The sequence below is a fragment of the Fukomys damarensis genome, unplaced genomic scaffold (assembly GCF_012274545.1).
Source record: "Fukomys damarensis isolate Sample0158 unplaced genomic scaffold, DMR_v1.0_HiC HiC_scaffold_12, whole genome shotgun sequence".
NCBI lineage: Eukaryota > Metazoa > Chordata > Mammalia > Rodentia > Bathyergidae > Fukomys > Fukomys damarensis.
In genome coordinates, this window is record NW_022900924.1 from 16,536,996 (window position 1) to 16,555,538 (window position 18,543).

The 18,543-nt window shown below is 53.2% G+C and overlaps 2 protein-coding genes across 10 annotated transcripts in view; one reads left to right on the forward strand and one right to left on the reverse strand.

The window, feature by feature from the left end:
* The window catches only part of Atxn2 (ataxin 2), an 84,162-nt gene extending 83,294 nt beyond the window's left edge, over nucleotides 1–868 (forward strand). For 8 of the 9 annotated variants that reach the window (XM_033762433.1, XM_033762435.1, XM_033762434.1 and 5 more), the window contains one exon: nucleotides 315–867. In XM_033762433.1, the coding sequence (XP_033618324.1) occupies nucleotides 315–343 (29 nt within the window). In that variant the 3' untranslated portion in view covers nucleotides 344–867. Of the gene's footprint in view, nucleotides 1–314 lie in introns of all 9 variants that reach the window. The other variant, XM_033762436.1, reaches the window with a different exon arrangement.
* Nucleotides 869–913: 45 nt separating this feature from the next.
* The window catches only part of Sh2b3 (SH2B adaptor protein 3), a gene marked incomplete at its 5' end in the record, with an annotated part of 20,643 nt that continues 3,013 nt past the window's right edge, over nucleotides 914–18,543 (reverse strand). The window contains 6 exons of the mRNA XM_010604559.3: nucleotides 914–4,792; nucleotides 4,950–5,118; nucleotides 5,200–5,414; nucleotides 5,505–5,599; nucleotides 5,684–5,775; nucleotides 5,859–5,960. Of these exons, the coding sequence (XP_010602861.1) occupies nucleotides 4,497–4,792; nucleotides 4,950–5,118; nucleotides 5,200–5,414; nucleotides 5,505–5,599; nucleotides 5,684–5,775; nucleotides 5,859–5,960 (969 nt within the window). The remainder of the gene's footprint in view (nucleotides 4,793–4,949; nucleotides 5,119–5,199; nucleotides 5,415–5,504; nucleotides 5,600–5,683; nucleotides 5,776–5,858; nucleotides 5,961–18,543) is intronic.

Here is an 18,543-nt window from a genome sequence, read left to right on the forward strand (position 1 = left end):
GTTACTCTGAAAGCAATGCTGGTGCTTGGCTACTATTTGGGGAGGGGGTATGTTAGGGCCTTTTCTCCTCCCCCGGATCAGCAAGTCTTGTGGGAGTGTTATCTGAAGAGGTTTTACGTCTGACTGGTTTGTTTCTACCCACCCACCTCCCCATCCTTCCCCACCTTGGTGCAGATGGGAGGGAGGATGTGAATCAAATTTCAAGTCTTACTCAGCTAGCACAAGGGTAGTTCACAGTCTGTGCTACAGAGACACTAGGCTAATGTGCAGGGTTGCCAGTGTTCTGTTTAAATGTGCACTTTTCTTTTTTACAGTACAAGCCCACCACCAACAGCAGTTGTAAGGCTGCCCTGGAGGAACCGAAAGGCCAAATTCCCTCCTCCCTTCTACTGCTTCTACCATCTGGAAGCACAGAAAACTAGAATTTCATTTAGTTTTTAAAAAATATACGTTGATTTCTTGTAACATTCAATAGGAATGCTAACAGTTCACTTGCAGTGGAAGATGTTTGGACCGAGTAGAGGCATTTAGGAACTTGTGGGCCGTTCCATAATTCCATGTGCTGTTTCAGAGTCCCGCAGGAACCCCAGCTCTGCTTGCCAAAACTGGAAGTTATTTATTTTTTAATGGCCCTTGAAAGTCATGAACACATCAGCTAGCAAAAGAAGTAACAAGAGTGATTCTTGCTGCTATTACTGCTTTAAAAAAAAAAAAATCAAGACTTAGCCCTTTTACTAAACTTGACAAAGGTTCAGTAAATTCTTACCGTCAAACTGATGGATTATTATTTATAAATCAAGTTTGATGAGGGGATCACTGTCTACAGTGGTTCAACTTTTAAGTTAAGGGAAATACTTTTACTTTGTAGATAATATAAAATAAAAACTTTAAAAAAATTAAAAAATAAAAAAAGTTTTAAAAACTGATAAGCTAATGTGTGTTTGTGTAAGCTGCTTGTGCTGTAGGAGGTTGTCAGGGCTGGTGGGCTGTGTGTGCTGCTTCTGTATGGTAGTGTCAAATGATCTTTCTTCTTCACCTTTAGTTCTGCTCCAAGGTGTCTCTAGAGAAAGACAAGATTGTGCTATTCCTTGCTGGATTAGTGGTCGACATGAGGAGGAGGAAGGCTGGCCAGCATTGGGCAGCGTTGAAGGGCAGTCCCCCCACACAGCACGGATTCTGTAAGCTCCCATTTCCTGTCTTCAGAACAAGCGCTTGCTGTTGATCTGCAGTTGTCCCAATTCAGCTGTTTTACCAGTAGGGGGCAGGAAACACTTTATTAAAAACTGCAATTTAAAAATCCAGAGGGCTGTAATCCCAGCACAGGGGAGGCTAAGGCAGGATGATTGTGAGTTCCAGGCCGGCCTGACACAGAGACACAGAGAGATCCAGAGCACAGGCTGAAAGATACAGATATGTAAAGCAGTTTACCAATACACACAGACTTCTAAGTATTTAATATCCCCAGTCTGTGGAAGACAGAGGAGAAGCGTAGTTAACCAGGGTAAGGAGAGAACATGGGCTTAATTAAGCCTTCAGACATGGTGGCAACAAATCAAGATTCTGAAAACAATTCACATATAGCAATTTGTACATTATAGCAAAATTTTCATTCAATAAGTTACTTATACAGTACATAAACCATACATAAGAATTTGCCTAATTCTTTCTGCCTAAAGTGATAAAAGGTGAATCTGCTGTTTGTGTTACCACACTGTGCTGTCATTTCAGCCACTGGACATCAGGTGTGTCCTTGTTAAGAGGCAGTGGGTTACCTACTGTGAATGTGTTAGCATGGATATGACATCTGTGGTAAGACAGTCCTGAATAAAAAGCAGGAAGGAATCTCAGGCAACCCTCAGGGAAATGTTCAAGGTCTTCCTTGAGTAAGGTTAAGAAACTGTTATATACAGATAGTGTTCTCTGGCCCAGGATTTTAATGACTGGTATTCCTTTTCCCTACACGGTCCAGAAGTGATCAGAGGCAGAAGATCTTTACCACATAAAGCCATTTGGATTGCTGGTCTAAAGTTCAAGGCAGGTTAGTTGACTTAATTCTTTGGTGCTGGTGACTGTTAGTTGAGAAGGACGTGACGGTGCTGGGAGCTGTGACTTGTAAGCAGGAAGGGACCCTGACACTCCTTCCCTGTCCAGGCTGGCGCTCACCCTTGCTCTGGCGGAAGCTGCTGGCTTGGCCTCAGCTGCCAGTGGTGGTCACATTGGGCCTGGCGGGAGGGGCGTGAGATGTGCTGTGCCCAAGGTGGGCCAGGTAGAGCAGTAAGAGCATCCAGGCCTGCTCCAGCAGAAGGAAAAGGCATTGGCATAGTGTCACTTGGTCCCAGGGCTGTTAGGGGTCTTTTTTGTCAATGTATTTGAGCTGTCCTTGTAAACTGGGCGTGCTAGAGAGGAAGCCGTCTGGTGGGTGACTTGCAGTTCACTGTCATAGCGAACTGGGTTGTAGCTGTTCAGTGTGTGCAGAGCCTACACAGCTCTGGCACTGCCTGAGCGGGAATAGGGTTAAACTGGCTGGAGCAAGGAAACTCGCTTCACTGTTTCCTATGCAGACAGGAGAAAACAGACAACTCACTCATCAGAATTGCCTTCTTGATGACTTTTGTCTTTGAAAACAGTCCAAAGCATTGCTGACTTACTTGATTCTTTTTTTATTTTTTATTTTGTTTTTGAGACAGGATTTCACCATGTAGCCCAGGCTGATCTCGAACACACTCGTGGTGATCCTTTTGCCTTACACTCCCAAGGGCTGGGATTACATGTGCGCCACCACATTTAGCCATAATTACATTTATTTTCTAGAGAAACCTGCCTGTAGAAGATAAAAAGATAGGTGTCCTCCAACCTGGACAGCAAACCTGGACCAGTATTGGGTGTGTTGTATGGTCCATAAGGACACTGGAGTGTCTTTGGAGTGGCAAAGAAGTGGTTTGAAAGCCGTATTTTTTCTCTTGGTTTCTTGAGACAGGGTTTAGGTAGTTCAGTCTGGCCTTGAACTCACTATATAGCTCAAGCTTGAGGAAAATCCTCCTACTTCAGCCTCCCGAGTGCTGGGATTACCACCATGCCTGGCCTAAAGAGTAACTGGAGAGACCAAGACCTCCCCTGTGAAGCCTGGTAGTGTTGGTGGTCTGAGGCTGCAGGTTCATGCTCATTTCCCAGTCCCCTAGAAGCATTGTGCTGATGCTGGTGGCTGCACTGAATGGTTCTGCTGGCTGCTGGGACCCAGGCACAGCTGACTACTGTCACTGCCCACCCTGTCCCTCTGCCCTGAAAGGAAAGTTCTGGAAGGAAGCAGCCCCCATGAACTTATCACTTTGAAAGGCAAGTTTAGGTGGAGTTTTGGCTTCAGGCCCTGGCTGGACAGGGGCCTGTGGACAGACATGTGTGCTACGACAGGACAGACTGTGGGCCCTTAGTTTCTCTTGGGCTGTGGCACCAGATTCTTAGCTTCCATTTCGGCTTTAAAAAGGAGCCAAAAGCCCACTTGTGGGATAACTTAATAAGCCATAGACACGTGGGGGCTCCCTAAAAAGGGCCCAGGAACCTCTCTCCCCTTTCACCCACCCCTCCCCGCTCCCCAATGACATGCACTCTCCACGAGGCTGCTGCAAACCAGGGTCCAGTTTTTTATTCTTAAGGCACCAGGGTAGAACTGTTTCTTGCCACCCTCCTATCTCAGTAATTGCCTGAATTTCCCTGAAAGGGTGACCCATTTTGCTTCTCTGTGTTCAGGGAAGACAGTGGCCGCTCAGCAGCAGGTGGCTGTCCCTGTCCCAAGGGTGGACAAGGCCACCAGGTAGGGTGGCTAGGACTGTGAGCAAGTCAGACAGGGTTTGCATAGCGACCCCTGGCTGCAGAACAGGCATGGGTATGTGTTGAAACAGTGCAATGAAGTAAGCTATGGTTTAGTCTTGAAACCTGAATCCTTTAAAAAATTAATCTGAGGTAAAATGTTTAAAATCATTTTTGACCTTCAGCTTGCCCTTGTGCAAGAGCTTTGTCCTGCAGCCGAGAGAAGCAGGATTAGGAGTGGCCACCTGTGGCCTGAACCTGCCACGAGACTGATGCTCCCACGGGAATCACCCGAGTCCAGGGCTGCTTAGTGTTCTGAGCTTCCTGATGACACCCCTCCCCCCAGCAGGAAGTCTGTCATCAGCTGTGACAGTGTCAGCGAGAGAGCAAGTTTCTACTGCCAGCTCTGGCCCTCACTCCGCCTCTTCCAAGAGTGATGGGGACTGGGATTAGGGACCCAGGGCAAGAGCTGGTGGCATCTGCAGACAGGAACCACTTCTGTAAACAACAAGGAGAAAGCCGAGGACGGGCGAGACTTACGGGAGGCCTTTTAACAGACCTAATAGAAGGGTCACGTCCAACTGGAAAGAGCAGTTTAGTGTCCCTTGAATCTCTCTCTGGAAGGAAGGAAAGATCGTTACATTCACAAGTTCACGTCTTTGCTCGTGCTCCTCGGGCTGGGCCCACCACCATCAGAGGGGTGTGTACTGGTTGTCTATGGCCCGCAGGTGACTCCGGGAGGACAAGTCCATTTCATAGTCTGAGTCCCGGGCTCGACTGCCAGGCTCAGGCTCCAGGTGCCGCAGGCTGCTGGCCAGTTCCTCAGGCGAAGGCACCAGGTGGAAGATCTGCTCAGGGGGTGACGGGCGGCCTGGCACACCCTCGGGGCCCAGCCCTTGAGGACAGCCAGAAGAGCTGAGGTGGGCAAGGCCCAGCTCTGAGTCCCAGCGAGGGAGGGAGAAAGGGAAGGGGACAGTGTTGCAGGAACCTAGGACAAGTGACGAAGAGACCTCACGTCAGTCTCAGTACAAGTGCTGGCGGGACGCGAAACCACATCTCTGTGGTTGGGTCCACAGCAAGCTTTTACCCTCCATGTGGCTCCCTGTGCCAGCCACCCCTGTTAGCAAGAGGCCTCGGTGTCACACCTGGTGGCTGGGAGACAACCACGTAGCTGGAGAGCCGGACGTCGCAGGCAGCCCCGCACTCGAGCGGGATGGGCGAGCGCTGGAAGTGGTGCAGCATGTCCACGACCGAGGGAAAGTGCAGGTGCTGCACTCGGCACTGGCCCCGCTCCGTCAGCGACAGGCGCAGGTGCTGCAGGAGGCGAAGGTAGGGCACTGTCCCCAGGCCGAGCTCCGGGGGAGCAGCGGCGCGGCCCCACCGCCCTGCCTGTACCTTGGCTCTGCCCTGGAAGTTGAAGGTGAGCACGTACTCCCCGCGCCGGGACTCGCTCTGCCGTACCAGGAATACACCATGGGCGTCAGGGCCCTGCAGCTGCACCAGCTGGGCTGCCTTTACTCTGGAGATGGGGCCGTGGAACCAGGGGTAGCAGGACAGGAAGTGATCTGTTTTCTGGCAGGTGGGGTCTAGCAATCCCCCAGGAGAAGCACCTGCTAAAGAAGACGGGTTGGTGGTGACCCCGTGTGGGTGCTGCAGAGCCGGGGGTGCCCAGAGCACCAGGGCCTGGCCCCCTTGCTCACCATGGTTCAGGGAGTCTGTGCTTCCCCCTGGCGAGCTGGATGTGCTGGGCTCTGGGGCAGGGGAATGATGCATCTCTGTGTCCATGCTGTCTGACCTGTGGGACGAAGCTGGGTCTGAGGGGCTGGGTTTCAGGCTAGGGGTCAGGTAGGCGAATGGGGCAGCTCGGGGCAGGCCTCACCCTCGGCCAGTACACTCCCAGAGCTCAGCCATCCACAAGTTCAGCTGCTGTTCATCTCCCACCTCGAAGATGATGTCTGTCCTGTTCTTTACCTGGCGGGTAGGAAGGGGACAGATGTGTGAGTCCGAGGAGTGTGTGTCGCCCTCACCCTTGGGTGAGTTTTGTCATCACTCACCTTCAGCACAAAGGTATAGAGGTTGTCAGGCATCTCCAGGCGTGTGCACCGCCGGACCTCCTGGATGCTGGAGCAGGCCGCCTGCAGCTTGGGCTTCGAACTCTAGAAAAGGGAGAGGGGGACTCCAGGCTTCTCCTCATAGTTTTCCCAAGACTCCCCAGAGTGCTGGTGCTGCTGACAGGTGGGGCCTGGAGGCAGGCTGGGCACACCTTCCCCTCGGGTCCTGGCCACCACTGAAGCCTAAGGAACCTGTGCTGATTCATGGCCACATTCCAGCTTTGACAGAGTTTGCCTGCCTGCTGCTGGCGGCACACAGGGGTCCCTACCCAGTGACCTGCCACATCACACCAAACTCAAAGGGCCAAAGTGTAGTATGACTGCCCGAATTAGCACAGCCCCACACACTGGTCACACACGGCTGCACGCAAGGTGGGAGGCCACCTTCCTGGTCCTGACGGGCAGGGGCTGGTGCAGTGGGAACCTGTGCTCAAGCAAGAGGCTCAGGGGCACCCTAGAGCTGAAGAACCAGCTTCCTGTGAGAAGGGAGTTGCCTCAGAAGCACCACCACCACCACCACCACCACCACACTCCTCTCCCTTGCCAAGATCATAAGATTGTTTCTTTAGGGCCGTGTGATATCAGGTGGCTGCAAAGTGGGAAGAATCCAGGGAGGAGGTGGGAGACAGACAGGCAGCTGGCTGGGCTCCTCTCCCTTAGGGGATGCAGACTGGGCAGAACACCCCATGTGTTTCTGAAGACAGCAGGGCCTGGCTCTAGCTTGTTGTGTCTTACCCTTTAGACACACTGGACAGAAAGGGGTTTGTACAGCTGGGCCCCAAATGCTGCTGATCCCCACCCTTGCCCCCAAGCTTTGGGCCTGTAGCCCTGCCTGGAGAACAGGAGTGAGAAGCTGGAGCCTCTGCTTCCCAGGCAGGCCTGTGTTCCCTCCATCTGGCCCCTGGAAACTTTTCTTGGAACTTGCTTGCTCCCTGTGTGTCAAGGCACAAGGGCCCTATGGACCCCCCTCAGTGCCCTGACACCTTTCAAGGCTGTGGCCCACTCTCCCCTGACCTCACGGAGCTTCCAGTCCAGCATGGAGACTTCGTGAAGAGATGCCCCACAGGAAGTGCAGGAAGAGAGGCGTTCTCAGGAATCGCCAGAAGCCAGCACAGGACACCTGGCCTGAGATGCCCCTCGACTTCCTCTGAAGTGGCACAGTGCAAGTAAGTGGTAGCAAGACAGATGCAGCACACAGCCCTCACCAAGAAGCAGGCTCACTAATTGTCTCTGCTTGGGAAACTGAGCTTAAAGAGACAGCAGTAACCAATCCACACCCAAGCAGCAAGGGCCTGGCACAGAAGACCCCGTGCCAAAGGAGGACACAAGCCTCTCTCAGTGGCCTTATCCCACCATTGTCCACCTCTTCCCAGCCACTGTAGGCTGGACTACCAGCCAGGGACTCCTGAAGCCTCAGGAAGAGACCTCTGCTCCCTGGCACAACCACCCGCTGCAGCCTGGGTCTCAGCCACAGTCAGGCCAGGCCTAGCCCACACCCTCAGGGAGACTTTATGCCATATGGGGCCTGGCTCTGCCAATGACTGCCTTGTTGACCTTGGGCATGGTTTCCTTTCAGTAACATGGGGCTGTCAAGCAGGTCCTAAAGATAGAGGAAAGGCTGGAGACAGTCCCAGCCCCACTGTGGATACCTGGGTTGTCCACCCCAGCTCAAGAGCCTGGAGTAGATGCTGCCTACAAAGACAGATGAACACTGTTAACAGAAAATAGTCCAGTTTGTTGATACCAAAAAGCCAACCTAGCCAGGCGTGATGGCTCACACCCATAATCCCAGCACATAGGAGACTGACAAAGGAGGATTGGCGTGAGTTCTAAACTAGCCTGAGCTACACAGCAAGACCCTGTCTCAAAAAATAAGCCAACCTAAGAAAAATGGGCCTTGTTCCAAAAAAGACTTTTGGAGGCGGGGCGTGGTGGCGCATGCCTGTAATCCCAGCACTCAGGAGGCTGAGGCAGGAGGATCACTGTGCGTTTGAGACCTGCCTAAGCTACATAGTGAGCTGCAGGTCAGTCTCAACTACACAGTGAGACCCTGTCTCAAAAAACCAAAACAAAACAAAAAAGATTTTAGGTTATACAGATACCCTGGAAAAATTAGGAAGGAGACAACTGCTAAAACAAACCAGAGTCCCATTTGTCCCAACTCTGTGAGCCTCCTGGCAGCCAAGACAAAAGATTCTCCAAGGGATGACAGCTGTTGGTGCCCTTAAGTCAGAAAAGGGCTTGAAGTCCCGAGCACCCCCAGACCTTGTCCTTCCACACAGCTCACTCCCATCAGGTGGCAGTGGGGACAGAGGTAAAGAAGCCCTCACCTTGCAAACTCCCTCAGCCTGGTCCTCAGTGGTTCTCTGAAGTGGGGAGCACAAGAACGAGCCCAGAAGGAGAGTGGGCTGCAGCTAGAATGACGTGTTGGCCCTGGCCCACCACATGAGTGCACAAGCCAGGCTGCCCGCAGCGGCTTCCAGAGGGTGAAATTCACAGGCTGGTGACACTTCAGAAGTTCCCCAAGAGCAAGTCACAGGAGTGAGCTTTGCAGCATGGAGAGCAGAAGACAGCTGGACCAAGGAGTAGGATGGTCCCAGGAGGAATTCTGCAGTTGTGAGGGGAGCCCCCTCCCCTGCCCTGGGTCATCTCCAGGTGTGGAACAGCGTGCAAGGCCTCACATGACTCTCCAGTAGCCCACAGCCTGGTGCTTGATTCTGCTTCACAAATGGGGAAACTGAGGCTCAGGCAGCTTCCTGTGGTACTGACCACAGCACAGGAACACTATAGCCTGGCATGGAGCCTCTGGAAGTGGGCCATGGGTGAGGTAGGTCTAAAACCTACCAGCATCTGGCAAATGGAGCGTGCTTGATAGATCCTGGGGCCTGAGGTACTAAGGAGCCACTGAAGACTTGGAGGAGATGATGCTGGGGGGCCAGGCAGCCTGGACAGAGGCTCAGAGGGAAAAACCTGCTTTGGGGTGAGGTGTCCGGCTGAAACAGGGTGATATGCTGAGCCCCAACAGGTGGGCAATGTCAAAAGGAACTGCCATCAGCTCAGTCCAATCATACACTCCGGATCCCAAAATGAGTAACGTCCGCTGCTGCTGTGGCACTGAGCATGCGCACAGCCTTTGCACCACTATGCCCCTGCCTGAGAGGCAGTGCCCCGCATCGGGTGCAGGCTGCTGCTCAGATCCAGCACACAGCTCCAGTGCCCCTCCTCAGGGAGACCCTGCTGCCTGTAGAGTCTGCACCACCATTAACAGCCTGGGAGCAGACAGTGACCACTTGCTCATTTCTGGGCTCCAGAGCTCTGTGAGGACTTGGTTTTGCATGTGTAGCAACCCATCATGAGCCCAGACAGAGCAGGGCTCTGGTGCCCAGATTCAGTGGGGTCCCTTTACACAGCATCACGGGCACTCAGTGGGAGCACAGTGGTGTGGCTCCTACTGGGTCCACTCACCCCAGCAAGGACTTCAGGTGAGTGATGGGAGCCAGCACAGTCCGGCAAGCTCCCAGGCACACTAGCCAGGAAAAGGGCAGCAGAGAGTTGCTTCCTGGGTTTGGGGCCCAAACACCCACAGCAGCACTGCTGGGAACCTCATGCTGCAAGCAGGAAATGGGGACAGAGGCAGAGTCCCTGGCCACAGCCCTGGAGTCTGGCATCTGCCCTCGAGGCCACCCATTGTCCCCCTTGTGTGCCGCCCTGCCTGACCCTAACTACACATCTGAACAGAGGAAGCCCCCCTTCCTTGGCACCTGCCCCAATGTGATTCCTGGCCCCCCTTCAGCTTATCGGGCTGGCCGTAGTTTCCTGATGACGCAGCTGCCTCCACCATCGGACAGGGAGTCCCCTTCCGGTTTGAGGCAGGTGCCACGCCTTGTTCCCAGCCAGGGGAGCTGCAGGCGTGCCCTGTGTCTGGCAGCAGAGAGTGACTGGGAGTAAGGGGATTCTTGTCCCTTGTTCCCCAGCTGCTTTGGTGGCAAATGAAGGCAGTGAACCATCCCAGGAGCTGATCGGGTGTTAAGATACAGGCCACAGGTTGCTCCTTGCTCTGCCCCAGCCACTTTTTCCTCTCTGACCCAAGCAAGTCCCCTCCATAAGATGGGGATGCAGAGAAGTCCTGTGCTGAGGACTCCTGCCCCATGTGCGCTGCCCTCACAGCGTGCAATAAAGGGGTGGGAGAAGCTTCCAGGAAAGTCTGACGCTAGCTTCCTCTTCCCCCATTCCTGACACAGTCCCCCAGTGCCAGACCCAGAGACTGCCTCAGCCAGAGACCAGCAGGTGAGGCCCTGACACAACAGCCTCCTCCTGGGTCCCCTCCCTTCCCCAGGTGGCGGCACCCACTTCACGCTGAGTTGACCAGGTAGGTGGGAGACCATACATGGAGCCATCTGCCCAAGAGGGGTCCTGGGCATAGGGGGAAGGGGGCACAGAGACAGGTGGGGGCTTGGCTAAAGTCACCTGAGTGAACGCCTCTCAATCCCAGGAGGGCCCCTGCCCCCATCAGAAAGAATCAGTGACAGACACAGCCCCACTCCTGCACAGCCACACAATGATGGGCCACCCCAGGAATCCCACACTGCCTTTCGTGGGGACCAGGTGCCCTTCCAGCTCACCTGGGGACACTGGTGACCACAGCAGGCAGAGGGAGACTCTAGTCCCACCACAGTGACCACAGGCCACCCAGCAGGTTCCACCCAGGAGACTCATCCTGCACCAGCCACTACGCTGCTGGGCCTTCTGCTTCAAGGTACCAGCCATTCCAGGCCACCAGCACCAAGCTGGGCTCAACCCCCTGCGGCCAGGCCCTGAGCAAGAGGGCCCATGGGTCTGTGGGTGGTTAACAGTGGGTATCGCAGTGAGAGGGGGGTCTCCTGTGTCAGTGAAACAGCACAGGATGCTCCCAGCCCCACAGAGCAGGAGCAGCTGGGGAAGCCCCAGCCCAGCCCAGCAGCCTCGGTGCCAGGGAGGTGGAAAAAGCTGTGGTTAGAATCAAGACAGCCTCTGTCTCCAGCATCAGGCGGGAAATGCACCCAAGGAGGGGGCTCGTCACCACCAGAAGCCCCAGGCGGTGGCCACTGCTGCCTTCGAAGAATGATGATTCAGAAGAAAAGGTGAAAGCATGAGCCACAGGGGCTCCTGGCCACCACACAGAAGCAATTGGGGGGGGGGATGTCTTTCTAATCAGAAAAACAACAAATGAGCTGTAATAATCACTGCCTAGACTTCACTATCTAAAACTTTAAATACCTCAGTAGGCCAAGGACTCGGACAGAGTGAATACCTGCAACCTGTGACATGAATAGCTAAAATATGTGACATGTAACAAGCACGTGCAAGTCAATGACAACAAAAAAGCCCAGACAGTACAGAAAAACAAAGTAAATGCCTCATAAGTCACAATATAGCACAGATGACAAGAAAGCAAGAGAGAGGAGCCCATGGGGACAGGAAGTAGATTAGTGGCTGTCAGAGACTGGGGGAGGGGAGGCTACAGTTTGCTAATAGGTACAGAAATTCTATGGTAGGGGATTATGTTTTCTTTTTTTTTTTTTTTTTTTTTTTTTTTTTTGTACTGGGGCTTAAACTCAGGACCTTGTGCTTGTGAGGCACGCAGCATTAGCCCATGTCTTAATTTTATTTATGTATTTTGTGTGTGTGTTCTGTTTTTTTTGTTTTTTTGGGTTTTTTTTTGGGGGGGTACCAGGGATCAAACTCGGGGTCCTTGCGCTTGTGAAGCAGGCACCAGAACCACTGAACTAAATCCCCAGCCCCCCATGTCTCAATTTTAAAAACAAATGGTCAATCAGAAAACTGGTGGTGTTGGGGTGCAGGTACTAGGGACTGAACCTACAGCCTATGCACTGAGCTACATCCCAGTTTTTCTTTGTTTTTGTTTCATTTTGTTTTTCAGTTTTTTTGAGATAGGGTCTCGCTATATAGTTAAGGTTGGCCTTGAACTCACGGCAAACCGCCTGCCTCAGCCTCCTCAGTGCTGGGATCACAGGTTTGTGCTATAATGCTCAGCTGATAACCACGTTTTACCCAGAAGTTAGCAAAGTTTTTTTTTTTAGGGGGAGGAGGCTGGTGAGACAAAGTCTCACTATGTAGCCCAGGCTGGCCTCAAACCCATGGTGATAATCCTGCCTCAGCCTGCTGGGATTGCAGGTGTACACAACCACACCCAACAGCAAAATATTAAGAATAGCCAGTGGTAGCAACACTAGTGATGAGAAGATAAGTGGGCGCAAGCTTTCCAGAAGCTACTTCGAATGGCACAGCACAAAGAGCCAGTTATGGCTAAGTATGTAGGGTACTGGTAGAGTTTGAGCGTAAGGCCCTGGGTCTGAGCCGCTGCATCTAAAAAATGGGGCAGCTCATAAGCACATGAAAAGATGGCTCCACATCAGTGGCCACAGGGAAGAGTCACTCAAAGCTACGAGGAGGCAATGGGATGGCCAGGGGATGGGGGAACCAGAATCTTACCCACTCGTGGCACTGCAAAACTGTACAGCAGTTTGGGAAAAAAACTTGGCAGCTCCTCAAAAACCATTACCCACTCCTGAACATAGAAGAGAAGCAAGATAAATGAAAACGCATGTCTGCTTATATATGGAGTCCAAATAACAAAGTGGGAACCACCCAGTGCCTGCCAGTTGATAAACAAAATGTGGTGAATCCATGCACCAGAATATCGGCCAGAAATAGGAAGAAAATCCTGACGCAACAGGGCACTGGATGAGCCCGGAGAGTGTCAAGCTAAGGGAAGTAAGCCAAACACAGGACTGCATTTTGTGTGATTCCACAAAATATCTAAAACAGACAAACCCAGAGTCAGGAGCAGGGCAGTCACCAGAGGCTGAGAGGAGGAAGATAAGGAAGGACTGCGGCACCAGGACAGGTTTCCTAGGAGACTGAAGATGTTCTCACAGGGACTTGGTGATGGCCTTGCTGACCTGCACACAAGTTTACAGCATGTGAATGATCTCTCAGTATAGCTTTGGGTTAGGTTGGGCACACATTCCAAGTGATCCTAGAGCCCTGTGCCAGCTGGCCAGGGTGGGGCACGCCTGTGATCCCAGCACTGGGAGGCTGAGGCAGGAGAATTACTGCAAGTTCTAGGCCAGCCTGGACCACGTAACAAGACCCTGTTTCAAAAAAAAGCCAAAAAAAAACTGTCACATGTTTGTCACAGGCTATCTACATCAGCAAAACAGTCAAAAATGTGTCCATACAATAAAAGGAATGAAAATCTGGGAGTGATGCCTATGCCTTGTAGTCCCAGCACTTGGCAGGCTGAGGCCAGCCTGGGCTACATAGTGAGTTCAAGGCCAGGGAAACCCCGTCTTGAAAGAAATAATAAAAAGGGATGAGATATACTTATCATGGACTATTTGTACCAGTAGATAGATCACTGTGTAGCTAAAAATACTTACTTGAAAACTAGGAATACAGAAAAAGGTTCAAGATCATGAAACAAAAAGCAAGGCCACAGTTTAGTTGAGGGACGTGAGGCCCACAGGACTGGAGTTTTTTCCCCCCACAATTCCCACCTATATCCCCAGCAGTAATCAAGGGCCTGGAAGGCTTTGGGGTCTGCAAGAAGAGGAGCAAATCGTATCCTGCTCCTCAGGTGGCTGAGGCAGGAGGGTCAAGTTCACAACCAGGCTCGGCAACTTAGCAAGTACCTGTCTCAGACAAAAGGGGCTGGGGATGCAGTGGTAGAGTGCTTGCCTAGCATGCATGAGGCCCTGGGTTCCAACCTTGACACCACAATAAAAGAAAGACGAGCAGACCCTGAAGGAATTGCTGTTTGTGGGTGGAGGGGAGTTAGACAAGAAAAGACTATGAAGGCAAAAGTGCATGGCTCAGCCTCTAAAGTGAGGAGACATGTAGTCGTTCGGTTATTTTTTACTTTTAATACATAATTTCTGCCCTGAGTTTTTTCAAAATTGAAAAGCCAAACACGCTGGGAAGTCAGATGTGGAGGCTGCTGCATGTTAGAGGGTTTCCTAGATTACCGCAGCTTTCAGAGAAAATGCCACATCTCAGCTCCCTAGGGAGCCTTGGGTGATGGCCATGTCTCCCAGCCTAAGGCAGGGGAACCTGTGAGCCAGGGAAGGGGTGGCTGTCCCCGGGTCAGGGACCCTCGAGCTCCCCGAGATGAGCACCATACCCAGGTTCCTGTCCGGGCAGCTCCAGGAGACAGGAACCTGGGCTGCGGCCCCCTCCCCCACTGTTCGCTCCGTTTCCTTTCCCTCCACCGCGCGGTAGGCGGGGGATTTCCACAGCCCTGCCCGCCGGAGATGCCCAGTCTTGCTACTGCCCGTCAGGGGCCTGGACCTGGCGCTACCAGTGCAAGGAGCCCTAGGGGTGGGAGCCGGTCCTGCCAGCCCCGCTGGCCACTCAAAACAACTCCATAAGGCCGGCTTGGGCCCCCTTTTTTTTCAGATTTTTTTTCTTTTATTGAGTTTATTGGTACATTTTAGGGACATAGTACAGTTACATTCATTATTGAGATCTCGTACCTTTACATGACAGGTCTCGGTTCTCATTTTTGCCCCTTGTCCCTGCCCTTCCTTCACCCCTTCCTCCCCTCCCCATTTACAAACACTTTATTTCAATTTTTTTCATTTTCTCATATTTTTTCCCCTTATTACCTTTCCCCTACCTTTACCACTTTCCCTACACCTTTAGCCCCTTTCTTCCCATTTCACAGTATCAGTTATCTCATTAGGATCTTATGTACTATTACAGTTTAGTCACGCCAGAGAAACTGTTTGGTATTTATACGTGTGACTTAAGAGTATATCCTCAGTATGTATCCATTTTCCTATGAATGAGTAATTTCTCATTCTTTATGGCTGAGTAGTATTCCGTTTTATAGAAAAAAAAACCACATCTTCTTTATCCCATCTCCAACTGATGGGCAAATGGGCTGTTTCCAAGTTCTACAGCAGCCAAATTCTCAGGCTGGAGACACAACAAGGTTGGAACTCAGACCGTCTCGCCTGCCCTTCCGCTGCACCCACGATCCCCAGACTGACCCCAGCCTCCGAGCCCACAGCCCTGACTCCAGGATGGCCGCATCTCAACACCCAGCCCCCAAACACAAGACCAACTTCAGGGGCCTTGGCGCAGGAGCAGGAGGGGGAACAGGGCCCCCAGGCACCAGGGTGGGCGATAACAGCCCCTCCCAGTGGGGAACTTTCCAGGCTGTGGATTCATAGAATTTGAGCAGAAAGGAAGGCACCAATACAATCTGCCTGCGGTCTCCGCGCGGTCAGGGTTTCTTCTAAGTGGCAAAGCACTTTTTCAAAAACGATTTTATTCAGAACCCCAATAAGGTAGCCAGTGGAGCTACTCTGTGTGGTTGGGGACCCCAGAGCACCCTGCATGCTCCCTTCTTCCCTCACCAGACCTACATCATCCAGATCAAGTCCATGGTTGCCCCCTTCACAGCCCATACGGGAGCAGCACTTGCCCACACCACATGCAGCACAGGGCAGAGTGAGGTGGGCTGGGGAGCCCTGTGGTGTGCCCACTGGGGCACCTGGGTGCTGTTGGACAGGGCTGTTCATTCTGCCCCAGCCCCTGGTGCTCCAGCCCTGGTGGCCCACACAAGACTCCGTTTTGGATCCTCCAACACCCTGTTGTGTGGCTTCAGGCAGGTGCCTCTATCTTTCTGGGCCTCAGGGTCCTCAACTGTGAAATGCCCCCCCCACGGGGTTTGCATCAAATTTGGTGCCTGACACATGGGCAACAGTAAAGGCAACAAGCACAGTGGACACAGGACTCCACAGCCTGACCAACCCTGAGAGCCTTTTGTTCAGCTGTGCCTTCGTGAGGAAGCCAAGCACTGAGTGGGCAAAGCACCCTCCCCGAAGGCCACAGTGCGCAGGGCAATGCTGACACCCAGGCCTGTGCGCCCACAGGAGGCCGCGCCCCGCCTGGCCGCTTCCTGCCCGCTGTGCCTCGGCTCCTGCTCCCACCTCAGAGGAAACCGCCAGGCCCCGGCGGACGTCCTTGCTCTCTGCTTCCTCTTTCCCACAGGCCCAGATGGGGTGGCAGGGGCTCCCTAGGCCCCACCCAGGCCTCAGTTTCCTCATCTGTGCAGCATGTGCATCTGGGCAGCCTGGCTCATGGTCAGGTTCACTCCAGAGAGGGCCACCCCACTGGGGCTCCACCAACCCTGCACTGTCCACTGCTGGACACCAGGACAGGACACTGAGGCCCAGTCCCCTGCCCAAGGAGCACAGGGGACAGCTCTGAGCACACTGACTTGGCCCCAAGGCCTAGCCAGACCTCCTCCATGCTGGGGTGTGCGCAACTAGGCCCATGGAGTCCCTACTGCCTTCCTGCATTTCTTTGCCAGGCTGGGCATTGGAAGACACAGATAAAAGCCATGTGAAGGGTCACTGCCCAGCCCCCTCCCCAGACCTCAGTGTACCCATTTGTAAACGATGACCTGGACAATAGCCACAGGACCCAAAGCAGATGTGTCAGCCAGGAAGGGCCCCAGGTGAAACCATACCAAAGACAATCACAGCAGTGGCAGGTCCTTCTGAGGGCATGGGCACTGCCTAGGTTCCATCCCCTCACCCACTCACCAGCAGAGAGATGGTGGGAAAGTCGCTTGGCCTCTCTCAGTCTGAGTGTCCCCATCTGCAAGATGGATGATGTCACAGCAGCTGCCTCACAGCTGAGTGGGCCTAAGGCAGTGTCTGTTAAGAGCCCCACACTCCCTCAGCAGCCCACCATACACACAGGGAGACCAGGTTCCCCCAGGCCTGCCCAGGGTCTTTCAGGGCAAGAACCAAGTCAGGCTCTCTCTCCCCAACCTGACTTGAGGCCACAGATGGCTCCAAAAGTTCTAGCCCACTGTCCCCACCAGGCAGCCTTGGGCCTAAGCCCTCTGATTGTTCCCATGGCCTAAAGACCCCACCACCTTTCTGGCCCCACCCCTTTTTCTGCCCTTGCAAGCTCTGCCTGCCTGGTGTGTGTGCTCCCAGGGCCCAGCATTACAGAGGTCCAGAGGCCTACACTTCCTGCTGAGGTGCCACTAGGGCTGTTCCCTAGCAGAGGCCAGGCCTCCTCCCAAGTACCAAGGACCAGAGCTCAGCAGGAGGGGTCGCTCTGGCTCCTGCCCAGCTGCAGGGACAGCACTGAAACCAGGACTGTGACTTCTCCATCTCTTGACCTTGGGACAGCGCAATGTCTCCTCTGACCTCGTCTACCTGTAGCAGACTGTGGCTTCCCTTTGCATGCCCCTGGGAACAGGCTCTCTCCCACTGCAGTCCTCATGGTGGCCCTCAAGTGGCCACGGGTATCACCCCTACCACACAGACGAGCAGACTAAGACTCTGAGAGGGGAGGGTTGAGGGGAAGAGTCAGGGTCACTGCACTTCATGGGGAGCTGACCTGGCTACAAGGGAGTCTGGTCCAAAGCCTTGGGCCACCCAGCCTGGGACTTCTAGGAAAGTCTATTTGGCTGAGCCTTAGGGACACAGTAGGTGACAGTCCTCTGGCCATTGCTGTGCTCCAATGTTCTTCCTGCTTCAAGCCGCAGGGGGCTCCTCTGGGTTGGCGCCAGGATGGTTGGTACCTGTCCCCTCCAAACAGAGCTCCTGAGATAACAGTTCAGAAGTGAATCCAAAGCCCCAGCCCTTCCCATGGGCAAGATCAGGGCTGACCACCAACAGATGGGTACACACAGGACTCAATAGTCTGAGACCCTCAGCCTGGACACCAGATGCTCTGAGACTCCAGGACCAGCCCAAATGTTCCCAACCAGCTGTCGGGCCAGACTCTGGTGGGCCAGACTGGGCATAACCCACTCTGTAAACCCTCCACATCACAGCAACTGTGAGCCTCAGACAGAGCCCTAGGTGGCCCAGGCCAAACCCATGGGACAGCAGTACCCACATGTAGCTTCCCCAGAGGAGCAGAGCCCAAAGGACACTGACCGGAGCCACCATCAGGGCCCTGAGGGCCAGCCCAGCATTGGAAATAAACTTGCATTCTCAGCCCAGAGGCACCCGTAAAACACAAGTGCTGGCTCTGTAGATCCAACCACTCCCCAGTCCCCACCCTGAGGCCCAGGAGCACAGGGGGAAGCTGGGACTGGGAGAGCAGCCCCAAGCTGCAGACAAGGATTCACCCTACAATCCAGGGCCATCCACTGCTGATACCAACTTCCCAGATGGTCACTGTGAGCAGAAATTGCATTTCAAAGTGAAATTTTACAGGGACAGAAGCCCACAAGGTCACACAGGTAAGATCGTATCTGGGGCTGTCCTTGCTTTTTACGAATAAGGAGAAAATAGCTTTTGTCTGTACATGGAGCTTTCTGAAGGCTTCACGGAATTGAGGCTCAGTCCTCAGGACAACCGCTTCATGGGCTTCCTCACTATGACCTCTTTCCTTGTTCTGCAAAACATGCTGAATAAGTTGATATAGTGGCACACACCTGTAATCCCAGCACTCAGGAGGCTGAGGCAGGAAGATATTTCTAGTTTGAGGCTAGTCTGGGATACATAGTTCAAGGCCAGCCTGAACGACATAGCAAGACCCTGTTTCAAAAAAAAAAAAAAAAAAAAAAAAAAAAAAAAAAAACAAAGCG